Source organism: Amphichorda felina, assembly GCF_050947745.1.
Source record: "Amphichorda felina strain 45539 chromosome Unknown scaffold_4, whole genome shotgun sequence".
In the NCBI taxonomy this organism is placed as follows: domain Eukaryota; kingdom Fungi; phylum Ascomycota; class Sordariomycetes; order Hypocreales; family Bionectriaceae; genus Amphichorda; species Amphichorda felina.
The window spans coordinates 2834770-2850968 of NW_028145046.1; the positions used below are offsets into that span (position 1 = coordinate 2834770).

At 54.7% G+C, this 16199-nt stretch overlaps 5 protein-coding genes across 5 annotated transcripts; 2 read left to right on the forward strand and 3 right to left on the reverse strand.

Annotated features, from left to right (window-relative positions):
- Window positions 1-173: 173 nt before the first annotated feature.
- YVC1 (uncharacterized protein) lies at window positions 174-2429 on the reverse strand (the record flags this gene model as incomplete). The annotated part of the gene is made up of 3 exons (XM_083194116.1): window positions 174-797; window positions 855-2216; window positions 2379-2429. The coding sequence occupies 3 exons, from the start codon at window positions 2427-2429 to the stop codon at window positions 174-176; spliced, it is 2037 nt and encodes a 678-aa protein (XP_083051064.1).
- Window positions 2430-3681: 1252 nt separating this feature from the next.
- Window positions 3682-4326, reverse strand: ACO1O0_004678 (macro domain-containing protein; the record flags this gene model as incomplete). Its single annotated transcript, XM_083194117.1, has 1 exon — window positions 3682-4326. The coding sequence occupies one exon, from the start codon at window positions 4324-4326 to the stop codon at window positions 3682-3684; it is 645 nt and encodes a 214-aa protein (XP_083051065.1).
- Window positions 4327-5096: 770 nt separating this feature from the next.
- On the forward strand, window positions 5097-7105 carry GLN4 (glutamine--tRNA ligase domain-containing protein; the record flags this gene model as incomplete). The annotated part of the gene is made up of 3 exons (XM_083194118.1): window positions 5097-5658; window positions 5718-6958; window positions 7022-7105. 3 exons carry the CDS (start codon window positions 5097-5099, stop codon window positions 7103-7105), a joined length of 1887 nt encoding a protein of 628 aa, XP_083051066.1.
- A 698-nt stretch (window positions 7106-7803) lies between these two features.
- ACO1O0_004680 (Endonuclease/exonuclease/phosphatase) lies at window positions 7804-8810 on the reverse strand (the record flags this gene model as incomplete). Its single annotated transcript, XM_083194119.1, has 3 exons — window positions 7804-7936; window positions 7998-8276; window positions 8335-8810. 3 exons carry the CDS (start codon window positions 8808-8810, stop codon window positions 7804-7806), a joined length of 888 nt encoding a protein of 295 aa, XP_083051067.1.
- A 2568-nt stretch (window positions 8811-11378) lies between these two features.
- Window positions 11379-14897, forward strand: TEF3 (armadillo-type protein; the record flags this gene model as incomplete). The annotated part of the gene is made up of 3 exons (XM_083194120.1): window positions 11379-11530; window positions 11823-14779; window positions 14839-14897. 3 exons carry the CDS (start codon window positions 11379-11381, stop codon window positions 14895-14897), a joined length of 3168 nt encoding a protein of 1055 aa, XP_083051068.1.
- Between the last annotated feature and the right edge of the window lie 1302 nt (window positions 14898-16199).

A 16199-nucleotide genomic window follows, 5' to 3' on the forward strand; every position in this document is an offset into this window, starting at 1 on the left:
TCCGGCAGGCTATACGTCGACACTGAATTCATGGTTAGGTATCACAAACAACGCTCACCTCCCGAAACACTCGTCATAATTATCTCGTGATAAACAGCAGCACTAAGGTCATGCGTCAGGCCCCTTATTGGTAGCCAGCTCCCACGCCCAGGCCATACTCATCCCGTCATCCCCTATTCAGGGGTGCCGGAACTCGTGTCAGGCCTCTCAGGCGTCTTGCCCTTTGGTCCCACCTGCACGGTGTCCTCGTCGTTGTCATCCTGCGCGGCATTGCCTCCCCCCACAGCCTTGGTGATTTCCGCCAGCATCGCCCTGAGCTCATCGATCTCGCTGCGGAGCTTCCTGACTTCCACGACGGCGGGCTCCTCCTCCACGTTGGGCTTGGCGGCTTCGCAGATCTTGGTCCACCCCTCGGACTCGAGGTCCACCTCGTCGCCCATCTGCTCCCACTCCTCCTCGACGTCGTCGTCCTCTTCGCCGCGCGCACGGTTGCGGCGAATCTCGGCTGCCTTGCGGGTCTCGAAGAAGGCGGAAACGACAAGGAGCGGCGAGTAAATGATGCCCATGACCACGTCATTGAGAAGCTCGTACAGGTGCTTTGGCATCCACCACTCAAAAAGGCCCGAGACGACAATCTCGACCAGGTTCAACGGCGCAATGTACACATTCTCGTCGGGGGCTCGGACAAACTGCATCGTCTTTTGAGCGAGAAGAGCCAAGAATTCGTCGTCGGCATTGCCGTAAATATCCTCATAAGCCGAGTTGTACAGAGCAATAAGGATGTTAAGGAGGATAATCTACCCATTCCATTAATTCACATACCAACGAGAGCAACACGGACGGGGATAACGTACCATGACAATGAAAGTGAAGCAGTAGTGGAGGATCAGGCCAAAGGGGTGGCCGAACCGCTCAAATCCGTCAAACTCGGGACTCTGTAGGATCGCCTTGAGCATCGACTGGACAATGAACCACAGGTCGTCGGCCACGAGATCGTCAGCAAGGTCAAGGCCAATAAAGGCCTGTAAGAATCCGATAATGATGATGATCAGGAGCGCGAAAAAGATTACCGACTCCTTCATCATGACCTTGAGCACCACAAGCATGGCGCCAAAGAAACGGAAGCTGTCCAGATATAGCAGGAGGCGCGTCCAGAACATGGGCGCCACGAATGACAAGAGATTGTAGCTCAGCTGGCTAAAATGGACCCGATCATGGGTATCCCGGGGGTGAGAAAGTCCGATGAGACGGAGAATGAACGAGGCCGTCAGGAACGAGTAGAGCACACCGTTGAATGCATTCCAGAAGCCCAGGATATGGTGGCCGGCCTTGTAGAACTTGACGACTTCCTCGCAGATGAATCCAATCGTGAAGATGTATAGGAGGATCTCGGCGCCGTCAAAATTACCCGAAGCATTGATCGAGTTGATGGCAGCTGTGTAGAGGATGAGATAGAGGATAGAAAAGAGCATCTGCGCAGCATTCTGGTACATTGGGGCACGCATGCGGTCGGGGTCCATGTGGACAAAGAAACTAGGGTTGTCCTTGTCCTTGTAGTCGACGAAGATAGATGGGTCGTTCTCGTCCTGGACGAGCCATCCTTTCCAGAGGTAGGTGATGCACTTTTGATATCCCGACGACCCAATGACACGGACCTCATGAAGATCGACAGCCTTCTCGATGACATTGACCGGGGGCGTCGGCTTCCCGTCGGAGAGGAATGAGTAACGTTGGAGAAGGACAGAATGGAGCAGGAAATGGTTGTCATCCTCCGTCTCAATCAGAGCCTTGGCAATAACGCCACACGCGGTGGACCGGAGGTTGTGGAGGTCTGCGTCCCAAAGCTCGGTGGCGGACTCGTGCTTGAACCATTGTTTGTTGATCAGCAGACAGAAGACGATGCAGCCTCTGTACTCATAGCCACCAGCCTCCTTTGCCGCCTGGGTGACCCGTCTGGTGATGATGCGGCTGTGAGGTCTCGTAATTTTGCCCTCCTCCATCTCGCAGGGGATGCATTCCTGGATCAAGTGCCTGAGGCGGAGGCACACCTTGGTGACTTCCCGAGCGGGGACGCCAGACTGGATTTGCTCATTGAGATGGTGCGGAAGCACTAAGGTCATGGTAAGCTTGTGCTGGTTGTTATACGTGATGAGGGAGAATGCTTGACGGAGGAGGAAGACAAGACACGAGACTCCAGCGTTGACGGTGCTCGATCCCTGATAAGCCAGATCGGTAGGCCGATATCAAGTCACATGGCCGACATTTTACGGCAGCATCAATGAAGCCATCCCGCGTACCGAAGATATTCCCTTCTGCAACGCTCGGAATCTGCCTTATCCCTCCGTTTGAGGCATTGGGGGCTGGTGGATGAAACTCACGCGTTTCTTCCTCACGAAGCCAAGAGTGGCGATCTGCAGAACGATGGCCATGTTGCGGGTGATTGTCGAAGCCCAAGAGGCGATCGAGCGCCTTCCAGCGTCTGGGATTGACCATTATGGGACGCGTCGTTCGTCTGCCGCTGGTCGTGCTGCGATCCGAGAGGGGTCAAAGAGCCGATGGCCGGAGGAGCCGTGGAACTGGGCGCAATTGATGGAGCGAAGAACGCCGAGGACAAGCGAACTAGCACTCAAGTGATGCTTGCCAACGGACAGAGATCCTCTACGATATGTGAGAGGGGAAAGGTTGGCGACGCTGCCGCGATGTTGTCACAGCGGCTGGGAGTGCCAGGCTTTTGAACCACTGGACCAGGTTTGAGAATGGTTGCTTGCTTAAGCTCAAGCAAGCAGTTTCACGATGACGTTTTGGAGGCCACATCTGGACTGGTTCAGACCGTGAGTTAAGGTTGCGCACTAACAGATAATGTAGGAAATCTCCGCTACAGAACCCCATTGACAATAGTGGGGAACTTGCGAGGCCTCTTTGGCTTGCATCGTGTTAGCGCGCGTTCAGGTGCGGTTTGATGCAGCATCCCAGCTGAGCCCAATATCTGCGCAGATCTCCCCAGGTTTCTCGTCCAACCAGCCATCGAGACCCAATCCACACCGCTCACCAATGTCGATACCACCCTCCAAACCCCCCCAGGATCCAAGTCGGTCCTAGCTGTATTATGCGCGATGGCTGAGACAGACAGGTCTAGGCCTCATCACACATGTCCCGTTATGTCCGTACGAGTACGAAGAGCAGCTCTACCCAGATAATACTACTAGTACTAGTTAGATACAAGTAGTACAGATACCTACCTACTTCTACGTGTGGAGTACTGATAGTGTTACCGCGCTTCCGAACTAAGCGGGAGACAGAAAAAGAACCTCAAGCTTTGGAGAGGCCAGTTCTACCGGGGGCCGATTTCAGTTGTTCCAGCCAGATATTTCATAGTATGTCAGTCCAACCAATAAATCAGTAGAATATCAAGAAGTATGCGGAGTAGTACGTACATCAACGAAGAAGTTGGGGACTGGAATGTCATTTCCCATATATTGTGTGTTATATATCTCAAGGACCAGCGAACTTCAAATAACCATATCTTTCGGCAATCATACCAAGACCAGCAAGCCCCAAATGAGCCTCATCGCTCAACAACCATGCGAACAAGCCAATATTCCCTTTCCCTTGCTAACACAACTACCCTGCTAACTCAAAAACACCATGTCCACGTCCTAAACCCCACGAACAAGCGCCGGCTTACATGGAGCTCTGCGGCGGGAAGAACTTGGGCAGCATATCGTTGTACGCCTCCACATCCTTCATCTCGAACGTCACAAAGACCACCCGGTCCAGCTTCTTGCCATCCTCCGTCTCGAGGAACTTGCGCACGGTCCGGCAAGCTACCTCCGCAGCATCCGGGCTAGGGTAGCCGTACACTCCCGTGCTGACAGCACTGAAGCCCAAGGTGCGCAGGCCGTTGCCGACGGCAAGCTTCAGGCTCTCGTCGTAGCAGCTACGTAGCAGGTCCTCGCTCTTAGCTGGGTTGCTAGCACTGTACACCGGTCCCACTGTATGGATGACATAGCGCGCAGGCAGAGAATGGCCAGTCGTGATCTTGGACTGGCCGGTCTCGCAGCCACCGAGGGGGAGGCACTCTTCGTAAAGACCAGGTCCAGCAGCGCGGTGGATGGCACCATCCACCCCGCCTCCACCAAGGAGGGAACGGTTGGCAGCGTTGACAATGGCATCAAGACGAAGCTTAGTAATGTCCCCGCGGACGAGGCTGACTCGGTCATTGATGGAGGTTGATGGGCTGGCGACGGGCGAGGCACAAGCTAGCAGGGCACCCGATCGGTAGAGGCCGGTCAGGGTGGGGATCTCGAAAATCGACTTGGCGGCCATTTTGGCGGGTTTTGGATGAAGGGCTATTCCAGTGTGAGTGTTGTTGACGTCGAGAGAGCTTGCTGTGGTTTGCGCAGGAATGTACCTACGTAGCTTCAGTTCAGACTTGAGAGGTGAGTAGAGGAGAAGGAAGACGAGTTTGAGGAAGCGATGGGCAACGAATTTATACTATTCTCAGAGGACTCCAACCCGGTGAATGGAAGGAAGTAAAAAGGGCCGTGTCCAATTGTCCCTCGAGGTCCTCGAACGGATATGAACTGAGAGGTGGCCTCGAACTCGAAGTCATCTGGTCCTTCCTTGCATGACGACAAGGCCAGTCCAAAGTGCCCGTGGAACCGAGGGAGACAAAAAAAAGAGACGCTGGGACTCGGGCACAAAAGTATGATAGACAGTACCTATTTATAGCAGCTAAATGAGGTGTTTCTTGCAACTAAGTTGCTCAATAATTTAGATGATAGTTTATTCTCAAGTGAAAAGAAGTTAAGATTTGGGTTGCGTCCCATCAAGCTGCCCCAAGTTTATCAATGCCTCATGACGTTGGTTAGACGACTGAACCTTTATTTTGTCTCCCCATCTCGGGTGCTTATCTCTTATCGAAGGTTGTGGCGGGGCTGTTTGGCGTTGCCCCTCCCTCCCTCGAATTTCTTTGTTTGACTCATTTCTCGCTGTATCACTCTGGCAATGCGACTCTTCACATTGACAACTCTTTAGACTAATTGATTCCAACTTATCCCTGTTGGAAAACCCTTGCAGTGGGTGCATTTGACACCATGGCGGAGGAAATCACCAAGAATATGCCCAAGCTCCAGCTGGACGACGAGACGGGCGAGATGGTGTCCAAGGCTGAACTCAAGAAGCGCCAGCAGAAACGGGCCAAGAAGGCTGCCCAAGAGAAGCTCCGACAGGAAAAGGCGGCTGCCGGCCCCGCGAAGCCTGCTGCGCCAAAGCCCAAACCTGAGGAGACTCCCGCCGACCCAGAGGCCATGTTTAAGCAGGGTTGGCTCGACGACGTGTACAAAGAGAACCCCGTCAAGGACGTCGTCACGCGATTCCCCCCCGAGCCGAACGGTTTCCTCCACATCGGCCACGCCAAGGCCATTGCCGTAAACTTTGGCTTTGCGCGTTACCACGGTGGCGTGTGCTACCTCCGATACGACGACACGAACCCGGAGAAGGAGGAAGAGAAATACTTTACCGCCATCCAGGATGTGGTCCAGTGGCTCGGCTTCAAGCCGTACAAGATTACATACTCTAGCGACAACTTTGGCAAGCTGTACGAGCTGGCGGAGAAGCTGATCACGCTCGGCAAGGCATATGTCTGCGCATGCAACGGTACGTTTTGATAACTTGATTCGGCAGTGGGATCTACTACTAATACTTCCTCTAAACAGACACCGAGATCAAGCGCCAGCGCGGAGGAGAGAAGGGTGAACACGAGCGATACCGATGCGCACACGCCGAACAGACCGTCGAGGACAACCTGCAGAAGTTCCGGGATATGCGCGACGGAAAGTACAAGCCTCGGGAGGTGTTCCTTCGCATGAAGCAGGACATCACCGACGGCAACCCGCAGATGTGGGATCTCGCCGCCTACCGTATCAAGACAGATCAGCCCCACCACCGTACCGGCTGGGACTGGAAGATCTACCCGACCTACGACTTTACCCACTGCCTTTGCGACAGTTTCGAGGGCATCACTCATTCGCTCTGCACGACCGAGTTCATCCAGTCCAGGGTGTCATACGAGTGGCTGAACAAGACGCTGGGCGTGTACGAGCCGATGCAGAGGGAGTACGGACGCCTGAACATTTACGGAACTGTGCTTTCAAAACGCAAGATCCTGAAGCTGGTTGAGGAGAAGATTGTTCGTGGATGGGACGACCCCAGGCTGTACACGCTGATGGCCATCCGCCGGCGAGGTGTTCCCCCAGGCGCAATTCTCGAGTTCGTCAACGAGCTCGGTGTTACGACCAACACCACCGCGATCCAGGTCCACCGCTTCGAGCAGACCATCCGCAAGTACCTCGAGAGGACTGTGCCGCGACTCATGCTTATTCTCGACCCTATCAAGCTCGTCATTGAGGATGCCGAGGATGTTGATGTGGAGCTGCCATTCTCTCCCAAGGATCCTAAGATGGGTTCGCACAAGGTGAAATTCACCCCAACGGTCTACATTGACCGCTCGGATTTCCGCGAGGAGGACAGCAAGGATTACTTCCGCCTCGCCCCTGGCAAGTCTGTCGGTTTGCTCAGCGCGCCTTTCCCCGTCAAGGCGACCTCCTTCACCAAGGACGAAGCCACCGGCAAGGTCACCGAGGTCCGCGCTGTTTTCGACCGCGAGGGCAAGAAGCCCAAGACCTTCATTCAGTGGGTTGGCACGGAGGGCTCGCGCAAGGTCGAGGCGCGTGTTCACAACTCCCTGTTCAAGTCGGACAAGCCTGATGATGCCGAGGGCGGCTTCCTCAACGACATCAACCCCGAAAGCGAGAATATCTACCCCGATGCCATCGTCGAGGCTGGCTTCGACGAGGTGCGGCGTAGGGCGCCGTGGCCGGAGGCTGCGGGAGAGAGCGAACTGGGCAAGGGCGGACCCGAGAGTGTCCGCTTCCAGGCCATGCGCGTGGCCTACTTTGTGAGTTTTCACCTTTGATTTGATAGCTGTGCTGAGGCCCAAATTCTAACCCGTCGATTGTAGGCCATGGACTCTGATAGCACAGATGATAAGATTGTGCTGAACCGGATTGTGAGTCTGAAGGAGGATGCGGGCAAGAAGGCGTAAGATATTAGAGATGATGTTTACATGAGCCTACGAAGCTAGCCTACGAAGCTACCATGTAGAGAAGATAGACGTGGAGCGAGCGGACGCTACGGATCGCTGAAAAGGATTGCTGGATTTCTGACGACTGACTAGACACGATGGATTCGGGGAATTCAAGAAACAATTGTTTTCAACGTGTTGATATTGTCTCGCCAGGGAAGATTTGAGCCAACTATGAATACATACGATACTGTACTCGGTAAGGTAGAGCATAAATATCAATGTCACATGTTGGTTCCCTACCTTGTATTCACGAAGTTAGTTCTCATTTCCCATCACATCAAGATCGTATGCACGTTCCGATCGGGCCCCAGCGAGGACGGCGACCATTCAATCCCCGCAAGGCTTCCAGACCTGAGGGGTAATACAGTTCCAACGGGCTTGGCAAGTGTGAAGACGTCATTGGGCGCTGCAGTGTTAAGTGACGGGGAAAATTGTGCCTCTAGGAATGGAAGGTGACGATGGCAGAGCTGAAAGTTCAGAGCGGGCCAGGCCGCAGCACGGAATTAACAGTGTGGTTACTTTTTCTTCCCTTCTAGGACAGACCCCGGCGGGACTCTTTGAGTTACATGTTAATGAAGCATGTTGCGCGCCTGCTAACTATGGAATGCTCATGAGGCTGCTCCTCGTGGCCTATGAAAAGGGGTTTGCTTGGTGACTTAGGTCGACCACTCAAACTCGACGAGAAGAGGGTTGTGGTCAGACAGGATGTCTCCGTTGGGCTGCTGGAACTCATCGGACTTGTAGGCGAACGATTTCGCAGCCAGCTTGACAGAGTCTCCAGATCGGTAGCTAGGTACCTAGTTAGCCAATTCCGCTGTCAAAACCAGGGTGAAGGTGAACAATGACTTACAAGACCTTGTCGAGGGTCTCACAATTGGCGTTCTCCGCAGGGACGCCGCACTCGGGCACGTCATCGCCGGGCTTGGGGTACGTACCGCCCTTGATGAGCTTGACCCAGGTGTCGGTAAAGCCGGCAGCGGTGAGCTTCCCAACACTCTGCTTCTCGTTGGTCCATAGATCGTTGAAGTCACCGGCGAGGATCGCCGGCCTACCCGCCGAGTACTTGTCGATGGCCCGGAGGAGCTGGTCGATGCCGGCATCGCGGACATCAGCATCCCAATCGAGTCTCCTGCAGCAGCAAGGGTTAGGAAAGAGAACGGCAGTTTATCAGGCGAATGGGGACGTACCCTGCGTCGGCATGGACATTGTAAAAGTCGATCTCGGCCCCGTCGATCGTCACGTGCATGTAGCTGATGCCCTTGGGGGTAAGGCAATCGGCAGAGCTGAGATTGCACTCCTCCCACTTCTCGCGCGTGAAAGCGGTCCAGTTGTGGTTGGACACGGTATTGAGACCATCACCAAAAGGGACTCCGCCGGACGTGGGTGTGCGGAACTCGTGAGTGTCGACCTTGTAGATGTAGGCGTGGTAGTTGAAGTCCTCCTGCATCTGGACCACATCATAACCCCCGAGGGCAAGGAGGGCACCAATGGTCCCGGCATTGGTCTTCTTGTCGCCAGGCACGCCGTTATCATTGAGGATGGCGGGGAGTCCGGCGACGTTGAACGTCAGGAAGTCGAAGGTCCCCTTGGTCTCTGCTGAGACGGAGCCGCACAGGCACAGGGCCGCAGCAACGAGCTGGCTAAAGGTACGCTGGGAAGGCATCTTGTATGGATCGCGGTGTTGCTCCGAAGTGTAATAGAAGGACAAGAAGGCTATCAGGCAACCAGGTATAGAGGTTGGGATGGATCATCATAATATACCCCGCGGGGAAAGATGCTGTCTTCCATGTTGGGAACGACGAGTGCCTCTTTGGGCATGCTGGATGCCAACTGTGCCAACGCTCTGACGGTATACTAGCAATTACGTAGCAACCCCGTCGGAGGAACGGTTGGAGACGGCAACGTGCCTGCACGGGCCGGGGTCTCGAGGCTATCGTACGAATAGGGAGGGAGAAAATGAGCCCATCCTGGTATTTTGTATAGTGTTGCCGAGATGCGGGCGTGGAGAAGGCCCAGCGGGGTTGGCCAATAACACACCTCTCATAATTTCCATGATGTGAGGATCTGCTACCCATCACACCCAGAGAGGGCTAGCTACTGAGCTCTGGGCAAGAAAGTGGATGCTAAAAGGTGGACAAAGTTGACAACTTGCTGCCGGGCCCTCTCTAGGAAACATGTGAGGACAGCGAAAGCCCCCATTGGCTATCCGTGGCTGAACGCCAACTGCCGACCATAATAGTCATTGTTCCCCAAGACTTCACCTTGAACCAGGGTCAGCAGGCCTGACCAGGCAGAAGGTGCCAAATGTTCGTCCAGGTTTAATCTGTACAGCTCCAGACTCTCTGGCGTCGCCTATGCCCAAGTATGACACGAGGCCAACTCGGGAGCTTGACGGGATAGAACTCTTGGCTCGCTAGCGTCCGACTAGCATCGATTCCTATAGATCCTAGGCTGCATAATCATAATATGTAAGGTGGAAGTCGTGGCAAGTAGCTGATGAAGCGATTCTGCCCTACAATGGCCGACACGCGGAGTTCGGACTTCGAACGGATAGTACCTAGATGTGGCTACCAGATGCTAGTTGCGACAAGCAATCGAGTCAGGAATAGACCCAACCCGGGGGATTGCCACCAGGACTGGAATGTTCTGACTCCTGAATGTTGAACTAGTGGCGCGCGGGACGATGCCGAAGACACACTACTCAAGGACTCAAGATTGGGCCTAAACAAAAGTGCGCCGTCGCAGGAAGAGTCCGGGGATGGCGGCCTCTCAGCCTCGAGGCATAATTGAAGCAATTTGCAGTCAAGCCTGGGGGGAATAGATCCCACAGACCTGCAAATTCTGCCAGGCGCACAATGACAGGGTCTATTTATTCCGTCCAACCGGCTCATCTGCGAGACATCAACAGTCGGTGAGCCCCTGCAAGGCCAAAGAGGTGAAAAACTCCGGGGCCCCGCGACGAAATTCGGGAGCCTGTGGAGGCGGGGAGCGTCATGAAATGATGAAATTGCCGATGGGAGGTGAGATCGTGGCGCTGGAGCGACTCAACCTCCCGGGCACGGAAGAGGTGGCAATGTGGCCAAAACGCCGGCCCAGAAGTAACCTGAGTCGCCTGCTAGGGCTGCCATCATGCATCCACTACGGTATTCCAAGTAGTGAATCCGAAAGTGTGAGGAACAGCCAAGCATGGCTTGTTGAGACCTGAGAGCCAGTCAGACGGCGGCCGCGCCACCATTAATAGGTGTTTATGGCATTGGCCAGCTGGAGTCGGCAGCCAGGAGGATTCCGAGTGCTGACCTGCGGTGAGGCTGAGGATTGATTGATGCGACAAAGATCGTTGTGCTCAGCCTGTAGAAACAGGTGGCAAACTGTCCTTTTGAGGCGAGCCTGATGGCCAAAGCCAATAGTAGACAAGTAACCCGAGTGGCTGCCGCTTTGTTCGCAACGAATCCAGCTCCCACAGATGGTCAGCATGTGTATCGTATTAGTCGGCAAGTATTGAAACAAATCCTAGTACTCGAGGGAGGTCGGGTATCGATGCTCCGTCGACCCCTAGCCTCGGCAGGTTGCGACACATTCCCAGGCCAAGATCAATGACAATCTGGCGTTGCCCTGGCGAGGGAGGGGATAACTTGGGTCTCTGCAACTTCCCAGACAGAATCCCATCAACAACATCACTGGCGCCCTGCATGGGCGCAGAGTCCTCACCGCCCTCGCCATCGACCCGTTCAGGACTAGCGGGCCCCGATAAAGCCGATAAGACTGAGTCGCCGTGCCAATGGAGGGGCAGAGTTTTTTTTTGGTGGGCTGCACCCTGGCGGTGCAGTGGGAAAAAAAGTTGTGGTGCGGCGAGGCCTTAAAAAAACCTGTCCCCTGGCCTCCCACCCGACCATCTTCTTCCTTCCCACCTCCATACTCCCTATTTCACTCTGAATTTGGTCGTCATCCTCCAGACGAACCTCGCGGACTTGATATCTTTTCAGTCCTCTTAACCTCTCTTTTACGCGAAGCGTTGTTCCTTGGAAATCACTTTCCGCCGAACAGCCCCGCCCCCTCCAAACAAGGCCACAATTAGAACAGAGTCGACCCCTCCATCGTCTCTGTGGGCTTTCCCTTCGATAGAACAAAGGAACTTGTAGACGTTCGCTCGTTCTAAAGTTCTTTCTATCTCCGTCTGTTTAGACTTCTTATTCGTCTTTATTCCGACTTGATACCCGTCAAACCCGACAAAATGCCTTCCGAGAACGCTCAGTCGATCAAGGCTCTTGATGAGCTCTTCCAGAAGCTCACTGTCTCTACCGAGGCTGCCGACATCAAGGAGGCCTCTGTTGAGATTGCCAGCTTCATCAACGGCCGCATCGAGGACCAGGATGTTCCCAACAAGTGAGTTTTGCCCTTGCCCTTTAATTTTCACTTTGGCGGCGTTGCCACGTTATCGCTGGGGCGTGGGCCGAGGGGTCGAAATTTTTGCCCCTCGGTCTCAAACTTTGCTGTGGTCAACGGCGGGGAGCCACAGGGGGCACTGCCCAGGATTTCAGTGGGTTCGCTGCCCCTCGTTCCTGGGCGCTTGCCAGCTCGCCGCCGCTGCCCCTCACTGTAGCGATCCGCAACCCACAAAAAATTTTACAAGCCAGTTTTGGAGGGGAACACCGTGCTAACATGTGCGTCCCGCTAGGCTCATCGACAACCTGAAGAAGCAGCTCGGCAACAAGAAGGATGCCGCCGCCCGCGAGAAGGCCTGCATCGCCGTCGAGCTCATCGCTTCGCACGCTGATGTCTCCGCCCACGTCGAGCCCTACCTCGTGGTCCTCCTCCCCGCCGTTCTCGCCGCCGTTGGCGACAAGAACACCGCTGTCAAGAATGCCGGTCTTGCCGCTGTTCTGGCCATTGCTGGTGGCATCAACGGCAACGCCGTCAAGGCTGCCCTGCCTGCCATCATGGACTCCATCCGCAACGCCCAGAAGTGGCCCGAGAAGATGGCTGCCCTCGACTTCATCGATGCCCTCATCAAGTCTGCTCCCGTTCAGCTTGGCCTCCGTGTCCCTGAGCTGATCCCCGTCGTCTCCGAGGCCATGTGGGATACCAAGAAGGACGTCAAGGAGCGCGCCTACAAGACCATGGAGCAGCTTTGCCAGCTCATTGTCAACCGTGATATCGAGCGCTTCATTCCCGAGCTTATCAAGTGTATCGCCAAGCCCGAGAACGTCCCCGAGACCGTCCATCTGCTCGGTGCCACCACCTTCGTCACCGAGGTCCAGGAGCCCACTCTAGCCCTCATGGTCCCTCTTCTGGACCGTGGTCTCGCTGAGCGTGAGACTGGTATCAAGCGTAAGGCTGCCGTCATTGTCGACAACATGTGCAAGCTCGTCGACGACCCCAACATTGTTGCCCCCTTCCTGCCCAAGATGATGCCGGGTCTCCAGAAGAACTACGACAACCTGGCTGATCCCGAGGCCCGCGAGAAGACCAAGCAGGCTCTCGACACCCTCATCCGTGTTGGTAACATCAAGGATGGTGTCATCCCCGAGGCCCGCAACGATGGCGACATCAAGGTTGTCCTTGCGAAGCTGAAGGATATCCTTTCTGCCAAGTACTCCAACTACTTTGAGAAGATGCTGCCTGTCGCTGAGTACATCTCTGCCATGGCCGGCCATCTCGTCGACGAGAAGGAGACTGAGCCCGTTGTTTGGGTCCAGAACCTCAAGCCCTACGTCTCCGTCATCACCGGCATTGACAATTCCGAGGCCGTCATTGAGACCCTCCGCAAGCGTGCCTCTCCTGGCGCCGCTGCTGAGGCCGAGCAGGAGCCCGATGAGGAGGAGGGTGAGGATCTCTGCAACTGCACCTTCTCCCTTGCCTACGGTGCCAAGATCCTTCTCAACCAGACTCACCTCCGTCTCAAGCGTGGTCAGCGTTACGGTCTTTGCGGCCCCAACGGTTCCGGCAAGTCCACTCTTATGCGTGCCATCAACAACGAGCAGGTCGAGGGCTTCCCCAAGCAGTCCGAGGTCAAGACTGTCTTCGTCGAGCACGACCTCGACTCTGCTGACACTGAGATGACTACCATCGACTGGACCATGAAGAAGCTCGGCGAGGCCGGTGTCGACGTCCCCAAGGAGGAGGTCGAGAGGCGCCTCAACGAGTTCGGCTTCACCCCTACTATGGTTTCTGGCGAGATCACTGCTCTGTCTGGTGGTTGGAAGATGAAGCTGGCTCTGTGCCGTGCCGTCTTCGAGAACCCCGACATTCTGCTGCTCGACGAGCCTACCAACCATCTGGACGTGAAGAACGTCAAGTGGCTCGAGGAGTACCTCACCACCTCTCCTTGCACCTCCATCATCGTGTCCCACGACTCGAGCTTCCTCGACAACGTCTGCCAGCACATTGTCCACTACGAGCGCTTCAAGCTCAAGCGCTACCGTGGTAACCTGGCTGAGTTCGTCAAGCGCGTGCCCTCGGCCCGCTCTTACTACGAGCTCGGTGCCTCCGAGATTGAGTTCACCTTCCCTGAGCCCGGTTTCCTCGAGGGTGTCAAGACCAAGGCCAAGGCTATCCTGCGTGCCACCAAGATGTCCTTCCAGTACCCTGGCACCTCCAAGCCCCAGATCGATGACATCACCTTCCAGTGCTCTCTGGGCTCTCGTATTGCCGTCATCGGTCCCAACGGTGCTGGCAAGTCGACTCTGATCAACGTCCTCACTGGTGAGCTCATCCCCACCAAGGGTGAGATCTACCAGCACGAGAACATCCGTATCGCCTACATCAAGCAGCACGCTTTCGCGCACATTGATGACCATCTGGACAAGACTCCTTCCGAGTACATCCAGTGGCGTTTCCAGACTGGTGAGGATCGCGAGACCATGGACCGTGCCAACAAGGTCATCACCGAGGCCGACGAGAAGGCCATGGACAAGGTCTTCCGGATTGAGGGTACTCAGCGCCGCATCATTGGCATCAACTCCCGCAGAAAGTTCAAGAACAGCTACGAGTACGAGTGCTCGTGCGCTCTCGGTGAGAACGTTGGCATGAAGAACGAGCGCTGGATTCCCATGATGACTGCCGACAACGTCTGGCTGCCCCGTTCCGAGCTGCTCGCCTCCCATCAGAAGATGGTTGCCGAGGTCGATATGAAGGAGGCCCTCGCCTCTGGTCAGTTCCGCCCCCTTGTCCGCAAGGAGATTGAGGCCCACTGCGCCAACTTCGGTCTCGACGCTGAGCTTGTCTCTCACTCTCGCATGCGCGGTCTGTCTGGTGGCCAGCGTGTCAAGACTGTCCTGGCTGCTTGCTCGTGGCAGCGTCCCCATCTCATCGTCCTCGATGAGCCTACCAACTACCTCGACCGTGACTCTCTCGGTGCTCTGTCCAAGGCCCTGAAGAAGTTCGAGGGTGGTGTCATCATCATTACTCACTCTGCGGAGTTCACCAAGGATCTCACTGAGGAAGTCTGGGCTGTCATGGACGGCAAGATGACTCCTTCCGGCCACAACTGGGTGTCCGGCCAGGGTGCTGGTCCCCGTCTCAAGCAGGACGATGACGACGAGGAGGACAAGTTTGACGCCATGGGCAACAAGATTGTTACCACTAAGAAGAAGGCCAAGCTGACCTCTTCTGAGGCGCGCAAGAAGAAGAAGGGTAAGTCGAATCTCATCTGCTGCTCACAAAGATTTTCTGATGCTAACATATATTTACAGAGCGTATGGCCCGCCGCAAGCGTGGTGAGGAGGTTTTCAGTGATGAGGATGATCTCTAAACGACTGATCCCCAAGCATCACACTACCTACCTACCCGACGCCATAGACACCATGATCTTCTGACGAGTACGACCCACTCTCTTCTTGACGATAACCCTTACTATAATTTCCTTTGTCGCATAATGATTTCGAGCAAAAAGTCTTTTTTTTTCGATGATGGGTGTTGTTTTTGGTCACGATACGCGGCCTATAAGTTGCCGCTGGAGGACGCTCTTGTGTTAGAACTAGACCCTCGGGCGATGGACTAAAGGCAATATGCTGGGATTGGAGGATCCTGGTGTGTTGGTGCCGTCGACTGAGGCGCACATGGAGGTAAAATGGCGATAGATAGAGCCAAATGGAAATCAATGACGACCCATCTGTAAATGTCTGACTCGAGTGCCCGGTGTGTGTGAACAACTTTGAAGTGTATTTAATGTGGCGAGTTACCGTTCTGATCCATGGTCGCAAGTACATTTTGCATTGCGTGACGACAAGTTTAATCAAGTCTGAAAGTATCAACAGCTTCCTTGCCAGCCTATACGCAGGTACACACCATGGTCGCTCGAGTGAGCCAGCATCGCGACTGGAATGTGTCTCTCCCGAGGGTCCGGAACCAACATGTCTTCCTACCCTGGACCAAGACATGATGAACCCGGCTATTAGAAGCCGAGAGAGACATTCTCAGTTTACGGTTTTACCTGGCAGTTCCGTACTTCGTAGATCCGTTACTTCTCTCCCTTGCGCTTACTTACGTGTTTTTTATCTTGTTTTTGGTCTTGAGGCTAGCATTGTTCAGTTACTGTGTTGTTGTTGGCTTTCTAGTTTAATACACAACTTGGGGATATTTTGTTTGGAGCTTTGTGTATTATCACCAAGTTCCTATATCAAAGGTCGAAGAGAGCTGCCAAGCATGGATAGTATGCAAACAGCATATTAATCAATCGACATCACAACAAGATGACACCACGAACAGCGTAATAGACGGTATTTGTCTCGCGTCGGCGGTTGGGCTGCTCTCGCTCCTCCGTGCGCGGACCTCAACTTTGGTTTATTGACCAGCCAGGAAGGGGTCTGCTGTCTCTCCTGGTGTTTGAGTCGCCATGCGGTCATGTTCCGTCCTGGAACAGTGACTCAGGTTATTATCTCCGTGGTACGTGTGCATACTCGTATAATATGCGTCACTCTGTCTCTCCTCGCCCACCTGATAAGACTACTAGTAAACTTAGTATGTACACACACGATAGTAAGCCGCATCAACCACACTCCAACCAGCGCTCCCCCCCCCCCGGCTCAACATCGACCGAACACGGAACAAATAC